This window comes from Vigna umbellata, chromosome 1, assembly GCF_029865625.1.
Source record: "Vigna umbellata cultivar VRB3 chromosome 1, Vumbellata_1.0, whole genome shotgun sequence".
In the NCBI taxonomy this organism is placed as follows: domain Eukaryota; kingdom Viridiplantae; phylum Streptophyta; class Magnoliopsida; order Fabales; family Fabaceae; genus Vigna; species Vigna umbellata.
Window position 1 is genome coordinate 13309706 of NC_142165.1, and position 10632 is coordinate 13320337.

Here is a 10632-nt window from a genome sequence, read left to right on the forward strand (position 1 = left end):
GTATAATTTTTTTCAAACAAAATTACAAATAAACAATATATATATATATATATATATATATATATATATATATATATATATATATATATTGCATTTATAAAAACATGTATAGTGAAGAATTAGAAGAAACAAAAATTTAGTTTGAGCGAAGATTGACTCGTTTAAGAAAAATATGCTCGATGGGACAAGAATAAAGTTATTATTTATTATATTTTTGCTTGATCTAAAATAAGATTTAGACTCAAGTCTTAATATTTTTCAAGTGGTTATTTAATACAACGATGGTGATGAAACAATATTTGTTCCTTCTCAAAATATATATGTACACATGGTATTATAGTAAAAATTATTAGATTTTGAAAACCATCTATTATATTTCTCAAATATCTATAGTAGATTAAAATATTAAAAAATAAATAAATTTAAGTTAAATAATCAATTAAGCATAATTAATAAATATTGATATGTTTGTTTTTTAATAACAAAAAAAAAACAATTAGTAATTTTTTTTAACTTTGCTACTTTTATTTGAAATATACTAATTGTTGAGGTAATCGAACATATTCGTATTTAATGTATAAATCTTTAACAAAATTAAAATAAAAATTAATAGATTTATTTTTTGTTATTAAAACTATTATTTATTTTCTTGTTATGCTAAGAAGAAACATGTGAACGTTTGTGTATTTATCCATAAATTTACAAGAGAAAAAGTCACAAACCTAATATCTTAAGGCTTTTTGTGTTGTTTTCTTGTTCATAGTTCACTGATGTCAAATATTTTGGGATGTTTTTGTTGAAGAATCCACGAATTTAGATAAGTATGTATTGTTATGGTAGGAATAAGAGTTGTCATCAAAAATATTAATGAGACTTATACTTAATGAAAGAAGAAAGAAAAATGTTAAGAATTTTAATGTAAAAATATCACATTGTTATTATCTTAAAGTTTTTCTATTATATGTTAATGAATTGATTATTCATATAAGTTTAACCATTATTCTTTAGTGTCAAGTATCTCAAAATGATTTCTTTCAAACAATTTATTGTATTACATTATTATCAAGTAAGTCACCTAATTAATCTTGATGCTAAAACCTCACATTATATTGTCTCATTTCTATAAACAATTCATACACTTTATATATAACAGTTAAAATTATCGCAATGTTAATACCTAAATTTATTAATAGTTGAACGAGACATTATTGTTTTAATTTTCTATGTTTAGAAAACAGAATTTTTTTTTTTGCTTAGGATGCAAACTCATTGTTGAAGTGACCATGTATAACTTAACCAATAACAACTTAAAAGAAGAGATACTTGATTCAGTTTCTTAGGATAAACAAATGAGTTTGTTATCGTGAATATTACTTGAACATGTGTCGACTTCAATATGAAAATCCTACATTGATTTGATGTGGGTAGGCTATACCTTTTCAAATTAGACATGGGGACAAATATTAATGCACAACATGACCATTTGATTAACATACAATTGAACGACCCACACAATGTGGAATGTCGAAGGAAATCACCCAAGAACCAAGTAGTTGTGCCAGACAAACCGAATGTTATCCTTAAGCAACAATTAGACTTAATGGAAATTAGCTTATGGCAAAACATGATTAGGCCGTCAGTAATCCAAAGTCCACCCCAAAATTTATAAATACAAGTTTAAGGTAAGAAGGTAGGTAATTGCATTTATTACGTATTAACTATTAAACTCGCTGAACCTTTACTAATTTTGGCATCAAAGTATTTTTTGTAAGTAATCTCCCAGTTTGACCAAACGATTTAAAGGACGAATGATGACGCATACGAGCATTAAAACACACAATACTTAATAGACAGATAACTTCAATTCCACAACTGAAATAATTAGTATATAAATATTCGTCTAATTCTAACAATCTACATACCCATATCTCTCCTTATACCAGTCTCTATTTTAAGTCCTAAAATACTTTTAATTTATTAGATAATTTAAACAACTTATATCACTTTTTCTCTAGTATTTAATTTAACAACTTATTTTTAAGAAGAAGAAAAGTTGACCATTTTTAATCTTTTTTGTAATTATTTTATTATTATCTACTTGTTATTTGATATCTATAAATTATAATTTATTTCTTGATATATATATATATATATATATATATATATATATATATATATATATATATATATATATATATATATATATATATATATGAGAAAAGAAAATGAGCATTTTTTAATATTGAATATGGTGTGTGATCTTTGTTATAATTTTTATGTTTTATAAAAAATAATAATTAATATTTAAAATAATAGAAAGATAAGTACATGGTACGAGTATGCTGGTTTTCACTGAAGATGAGGATAATATAACAATTTTATACTTATTAATTATGGAAATGGAAATGAAATTCAATTTTTATCTTAAGGATAAAAATATGTCACATAGTAAAAACCTACATAGTAAAAACTTACATTCGTCCTTCACATTTTCATCCTTAAACTATCACCAAAAAGAGTATTACCACTAATTCTTTCATTCAAGAGTTACCCTATCAAGTGATATGACCTAATATAACAATCCATTAACTAGAAATTTTATCTCAAATATTATACCAATTGAAGTTTAAGCAATGAAAACAAATAAATGCTTTATCATTAAGAAAATAACAATATATGATATATAAATGTGATCATTAAGGGTAACTCAAGTAATAACTTCATAGCAAAAAAGTATGTGCATAAAATCTTCATAATAAAACAAAAATATTTCACACATCTGAAAATTATTTATAGGATTCATCACAATTTATACTTATTCCAAACAAGATTATTTTTTTCCCCATCATACAATGAAGTTATCTTTCATGTCTAATTACCAATAATTCATCATCAATGTAATGATTAATATATAGATAGTTTTTCTTATCTAAAAAAAAATCAACTCTGCAATAATAATAAAAAAAACTTCAACTCAATATTTAAACTCTGAAAAACTTTAATATAAAGATTTTAATGCTTCAACTTATCTTGGTCACTACAAAAATTCTACTCATTAATTTCTCATATGCAAGGAGAGAAAATAAATATAATCAACTAAAAAAACAAATAACTTACGTAAGATTTTAATTTACCTATCTTAATCATAAAAGAAAATTAGTCTCTAACTTCAAAAAGGGTGGAAAAATACATGTCTGAACAGATAAAATATTAAAATAAATAACAAATAAACTGTTTTGAGGTTATTTATATACACTTCTTAAGAGATTTATTAATTTTTTTTATTTAAATTTCAATTAGATGACTTAACCTAAGCCTCATCTTTCTATTTTTATTTTTATTTTTATTTACCAAACATGAAGACTTATGAATAAAAATAAACTATAAAAACTTGTTGCATTCAAATAAACTTTTTCAATACTTTGAATTCGTGTTCCTTCGCGTGTATAAAATAGCGTGTAAAAATTCGTGACATATTTTTATGTCATAAATTAAAATAAATAATCAACCAGTCATACTTTCACCTTATTTTATTTCGAATATTATTTTTCCTCTCTTGTTTTAGACGTATGTTTGGCACGACAATATCAAATAACTTAAAATGTTTCAATAATCTCGAATTATATATATTGCATTTCTCTTTATACGTGTATCCAATGTTTTAAATTTTCAATCTTTTCAAAGTTAAATTCATTTTCCTTTTAAAGAAAAGTATAACATTTTGTATAAAAACATGCTATATTGTTTTTTTCTGTTGAATCTGAAGACATAATAAATAATTATGAGGGATGAATGATTCTTTATCCTAAGGTTGAAGCATATGGTGAAAGGAATAAATGATGCAAAGAAAAATAAATCAATGGGGTCATGTGAAACCAGTGAGCATATGAAGGTGCATGCATTCTTCTCTCTTTCTCCCTCTTCATTTCAAATATCTTTTCTTCCATTAATTACAATGTAAGATAAAGATAAACTAAACCCATTCAAGCCAATTTCATTTCCTTCTAAGAGAATAAATTTATGAATGATTATCAGAAACAGGTTCGTATCGTCTCCAATAACAAAATCTATTGATTAGTAATACACATTGTTTCTACTTTTTTAGAAAATTAAAACAACAAAATCTATAATTAACTATGTAGAATACGTTTTTTCAAGTAAACGAGTTACTTACCCGAGTTGGCAATTACGGATCCAAGAAAGCAAAGTTTCAATCTTTAAAACAGTGAAAGAAAAAATCCTTCAAGATTTGTATGGCTTAATCGAGAAGTCTTAATTGTTTTTGCTTCCACTTTTTACTTTTATAGTATAATATAAGTTTATTATTGTTAAAAAAATAAAATAGAGAGTGTAAAAAAAAAAGATACAGTACACACACCAATAATTACGCTCTTGATTTCTTTTTGAGAAGAGAGTTAACTTTAAAAATATAGAAAAAATAAAAGAGAAATATTTAGCCGGCTATAAACTGCACTTACGCATGTCATAATTTGGTCTTTCGTCCTCAGCCGAAATATTTGAAGGGAATGAAAAGAAGAAAAACCCGTTTCTTTCTTGAAAATGGATTGAAATCAATTATTATAATTACTATTATTACTATTATAACATATTAAAATATTTATCAATTAATATTTAAGATACAGAGAAGAACATCTGTTGCATTGCATTTACCCCTCTGTGTGTGCCCACTGAAAAAAAAAAAAAAAAGATATGTCATGAAAGGGACCTCACCAAATCAAAAGTACACCAACCAAAGCAAGGCAAATTTTACCTCCAAGAAACCCCAAGGGTATTCTCGTCTTTCCACAAGATCCCTTAACTCGCTCTTCGTAATTTGAAAAAAAAAAAGATAAAGGAGGAGATAAGGAAAGCAAGACAAGAGGTCAGTTCGAGGAGAAAATAATAATAATAATAATAATAAAAAAAAAAAGGTAATACGAAAAGAGGGAAGAAAAACGCGAAGAGAAACACGCTTAATATTAGTATTAATATTAATATTAATATTATATTTTGTATTAGTGTGTAGTTGAAGGAGAAGAAGAAGAAGAGAAGGTGGTACCGCCTTCAATTCTCTCTCTTCTTTCTCTCTCCTATTCTGGTCCTCATCATCATCTTATACCTCTTCTTCCTCCTCCATAACACTCATTCACCACTTGGGAAAAACCCATTAATATCACACACACACACACACATAAACACATCCTTACATGTTTCTCTGAGACACAGTCCAAGATCGAACCTTGTTGTGTAGGACGAACTTGGGTGTCTGTCTTTTTTCTTATTTTTTTATTAATTTCTCCGAAGAGATGCGGAAGGGAAGAGGAGGGGCGGCGTCGGTGGTCACGGCGGCGGCTGCCGCAGCCAACGGATCCCTTTTAAAGGAGCCTCGGTACCGGGGCGTGAGAAAGAGACCGTGGGGGAGGTTCGCGGCGGAGATCAGAGACCCGTTGAAGAAAGCCAGGGTTTGGTTGGGAACCTTCGATTCGGCCGAGGAAGCTGCTCGAGCCTACGACGCCGCCGCACGGACTCTCCGGGGTCCCAAGGCCAAAACAAATTTCCCTCTTTCACACCCTTTCTGCTATCCGCACCCCACCACCAGTCCTCTCTTCTACGCGGGTTTCAACGACAACAACAACCACATCAGCAACCTTAACAACCCTCAGAGACCCACCTCAAGTGGCATGAGTAGCACCGTCGAGTCTTTCAGCGGGCCACGCCCTCCCACGGCCGCCGGCGCTTCCGCGACGCCGTTTTTGACCACCACGCGGAGATACCCGCGCACTCCCCCTCTCGTCCCCGAAGACTGCCACAGCGACTGCGACTCTTCCTCCTCTGTCGTCGACGACGGTGACAACATCGTCTCCTCGTCGTTCCGCCCTCCCCTGCCCTTCGATCTCAACGCGCCGCCGTTCGACGATGCCGCTGCCGATGACGATCTCCGCTGCACCGCGCTCTGCCTCTGAACGTGCTGTGATGGTTTTAAATTTCTGATTTTTTCCACCCTTGATTTTTTGTTATTGTTGCGCGGAACAAATTATAATGATGATCAGATGTAAGATTGTGGCAATATGATCTTAGTTCTGTGAGAGGGAGATTCCGTGATTGGGTGTATTTTCTCTTTCTAAAATTTTATTTAGGAGGAAATATTGAATGAGAAAAAAAAAAGGTAATTATGAATTATGATATCTTTGTTGTTGAAAGATTAATGCCGGTGTGTATGCATTGTTCCCAGAATCTCTTTCTCTCTGTCTCAACGGCGTGTATTGTAGTACTACTTCATAGATTCAGTGTCGCTCTAACTTATATTTAGTTCGTTCTAGTTTCCTCAGTTATTTTTTCGTCCTTTGTTTTGATGGATTTCCAATGTTAGCAATCATGAAAGGCACCCATTTGAATTAAATTTTGTATGGTGGCCTTTGGAGTAGCGTAGGGCTATGTTATGTTTTTTTTTTCTTCCTTATTACCTTTATGAGGCTTGAAAGAAAGTTCGTTGGGAGAGTGATAATTTGTTGTTTTACCTTTTCTTGTTTTGGGAGGAATTGCAAAAGGGAAAATAACCATGATTTTGCCTCCGATGACACTCAAGCTGTTTGGATCTAGGTGTGAATGATTAGATCAAGAGGGAGAAATATGGTTTTCTTCTGTGCCGCTGGCCTTTCTAGCAAACCCTGATGTTGTAACGTCGTATTTTCGGTTGTGTAAGAAAAGAATCAATGCGTGGATTAACGATTTTGTTTTAGTCAAGCCACAGCATATCGCTAAATTTCAGCATATCGTTACGGGTAGGATAAGAAATAAAAAAAAAGGTTTTATTTTTTTCCATTTTTGTGTTTTTGTACAAATTTTCCTGGTCTGAAAACAAGGACAGTGAAATAGGTTGTTAGAAGTTTGAATGGGGAAGGGTGGCGTGATGGAACCATGGTGATGGAAAGGTGGTGTTGGAAGGTGTTTAGGAAGAAAGAAAAAATGGGGTATTGTTACAGAGTCCTACCCCACTCACTGAAATGAACGTGACACGTCTAGAAGGCACGGAGATGGTAGGTGTTTTTGTTTTTGTTTTCATTACATAGGGATACGCTAGTGTCATAAGATGCAATGTTAGGAGAAAATAAAGGTTTATGAAAAGTCAACGCATCAACCGATGCCAGCTTAAACACGCACTCACCGTGTGAGGTCACCCATCCTCGCTGCCCTTCACCTTACCCTCATCATTTCATACATCACCACCTTTCATTTGGAAATTAAGAAAATTATTACTGTGATTTTTTTGTGTTTTTCTTAAATCGAGCCGAAAGAAATTTTGTTACACCTTAATCACGATAAGCAAGAAAAAATCTTTGGAGATTTGTCGTCTTTTTAAGACTCGCGATAAGCAATGTCTTGAAATTAGGAAATGTACCATATAAACTAGACCTCGATGTATTACCAAAAACAATCTATTGATCAATTTTTTAGAATTTTCAAGACAATACTAATCAAAAGTTCACTTTAAAATATTTATTTGAGTGTCGAAATGTCTTTAACAAAGTGTGAAGGAGTTGTTCTCGAATCTGAAATCCAAAACATAAAGAATTATTGATTATTGATATGAAAAAAATGGATTTGGTGATTGAAGTGATGTTAAGGGTAGGTATATGAAATTGTTAATAGGAAGTGTTTTAGAGGTGGACCACGTCTTGGTTGGGTGCATTTTTGTGAAGGTTGAACAACTATGTGAGTGGTTTGTTTCCTCCACTATTGTCTTACCTTCAAATTTGGGGAGAGGGAAAGTGGGGAATTAAGTGTGTAGAAGAAAGAAGAAGGAATTGTGGTCCACAATCACACACACACACACCCTCCATTTCCAACATTATATGCTCTTGCTTAAAAAAACAACTAAGTGGGCCGATACACTTCTCCCACTAACCATTTTCAAGCCCGTCACATTCTCCAACACTCAATGTTAAGTCCACCTCACAAAATAAAAATTACTCACACTCATCAAAAAACTTCACGAATGTGAACAAGATTTACACGACAGACAAAACCTTGTTCAATTTTACTCCTTTTCTATTCCCGTGTTTACATGTTTCATGTCGGAACTTATAAAACTCATAATAATATTCTTTAGTCATCTTGTTCATGCATGCGTAGCTTGTTTAGGCAAGAAAGGTTGTTCCATGGTATCTAATGTTATATAGTTTCAAGAAACCTTATTCTATTTGAACATATGTTCCATGCATAGCCGTGTTTGTGTGGCAATTCATAGTTTTTCTTATTTCAAAAAGGTTTTGTTATCATTATCATCACTCATTACATCGTTGAAATTATTTAAAAGAACCAGGTGTTGTTTTTCATTTCAATGAACAAACTCTACCATTTTTTTCAATGATTGATAATATATAAACATTTTTTTTTAAATAAAGAAAGAACCAGTTACAATTTCCCTCCATTAAAATAAGACTCTTCTGTTTGACCACACACGGTGTATAAATAATATGGTGACGACTTTTTAATAAATCGAGAACAAGCCTTTCAAAAAGTGAGCTTAAATTTAATTTAATCGCGCAAAAATAGACTAGTTCCTAAGGTTAGGATTTTTCCCACTCGTATTTTTTAGACTCTGTTTACATCTAACGCGGGACTAATATTTTTATTAGTACGAACAAGTTTTTCGTGAGAGCATATAATAAGACACGAATTATTCTTAATTGCATAGTTATATATAAATTATTCTTAATTGCATAGTTTTATTATCTTTTAACTATGTCCATGTATTAAAATCTTAAAATATGTGAGATTTCGTTGTTTTTATAATAATATATTCTTCACAAAGAAAGACGCGGATACTTCATAGGAAAATATTTTTTTAATAATTTTTTTTACAATTTATAGAAAAATATCTTTTTAACAATTTTTTTTATAATTTTTTTATTATCGTGATAGTTTGTGATTGGTTCGTTTTAAATAAATATATATATATATATATATATATATATATATATATATATATGAATAGTGACACATAAATATAAATTACTGTAAAAAAATTGTTAGAAAAAGTGAAATATTATCATCCTACTTTATAATCTATCTTTCCATTGAGGATAGAGATCACAGTGGGTAAAACAATGCACAGTAACTCTTTTTATGAAATCTAATTTTTCCTATTACGTAATATTTTTTTAATTTTACTTTTAAATTTTTTTTATATATTTTTAAGAACCGAAAGAGAAATAATTGATAATCTAATTAAAAGTCTAACTCAATCTTCAAAGGTGATGCTTCTTTTCATAGACACATAGACAATGATTATATTAAAGCTAAAATATCTCTATGTTCAAATTAAATACTTGTGAAATTAAATATGTTTTTTTTCCTAAATTATTATTAAAAAAATCATTTTAACCAACTATTTATAAGTAGATAAATCGTGAATCGCGAAGTAAATTTAAGAAATCTTATTATAGTAAAATTTATTATCATCTTATAAATTTTAATTCAAGTTTAATTAAATGTCACAAAGTTATCAACGAAACCTATTTAAGATAGGTTTCCTTCTTTGTTAAAGTATGCGTAAAACAAAATTGTACCTATTTTTAGTCTGTTTTTCTTCTTCCTCTGTCATGGCTCTGTGCAGAGCATCTTCCATCTACCGTATTCATGATGGAGTCAGCTGTTACAGAAACACACAGCATAATGGATCAATGCTTCAATCCTTCATGTCCCTACTATTTAGATTCTATTCTGGATAAAATAACTAACAAACTCCGATTTCCGGTATATTTTATGACAACTATCACAACAACAAAATATTCTACAATAATTTATGTGGAAGCAGAACAACGCTATAAGCAGTGACTAAGGTTACGCAATAAAGGAATTTAGATAAAACACATTCTCTTTCTTTCATAATTTCCTAAAGCTTGCAGTGTCTATTTAGTGCTATAAATGTTTTATCTGTATTCATGGAGTACAAGGTCATGGATGATAAAATGACAGAAAATGTTCATCCAGAATGAAACTTTGTTGTAAATTCGTTACTTTGATAAGCATGAACGACTTACTAATTGATCTATGGCGACCTGTGCATGAAAAATGTAGATAAATTCAAAGGAATTGATTATGAGATTGTTGAGAATTCAAGGAAGTTCAAATCTTAAATTGGATAGAAATGAGAAAGTAAAACATTATATAAAAGTGAAAGACCCATTAATCCATAACTTTTTTACAGAGAGTGATGTCAATTTCTTATGTAGTTGAAACTCAGATCTCATTGATATTGTGTCTTCCCAGTAAACCTCCTCTACGATAAACCCAACACTGGTATCAGAGCGAATGGTTCGTCTTAATAATCGACTCGTGTATTTCAAGTGACCCTTCTCGATAAACTCAATATTGATATCGATGATTCGTTTTGATGACTGACTCGTGTCTTTCCAGTGAACCTCTTTCTCAATAAATCTAATCTCAATACAATATTTCTTGTGTCAAAATCTTTGATTTTATAATCCTTAGATTGAATTTTTCTAATATGTCAGAGTTTGACTTTGTTATTCGTAGATTGAATGTTCTCCTCTTTCATTTCCTTTCTTTTTCTTCCATTGTTAAATTGTGAATTTCTAAAGCTTTTAGCCTTAAAGAACCTAATCA

At 30.3% G+C, this 10632-nt stretch overlaps 1 protein-coding gene across 1 annotated transcript; it reads left to right on the forward strand.

Annotated features, from left to right (window-relative positions):
* The first annotated feature begins 5021 nt into the window (after nt 1–5021).
* On the forward strand, nt 5022–6206 carry LOC124848286 (ethylene-responsive transcription factor 3-like). Its single transcript, XM_047325930.2, has one exon. It carries the CDS (start codon nt 5307–5309, stop codon nt 5961–5963), a length of 657 nt encoding a protein of 218 aa, XP_047181886.2. The 5' UTR covers nt 5022–5306; the 3' UTR covers nt 5964–6206.
* The last annotated feature ends 4426 nt before the right edge of the window (nt 6207–10632 follow it).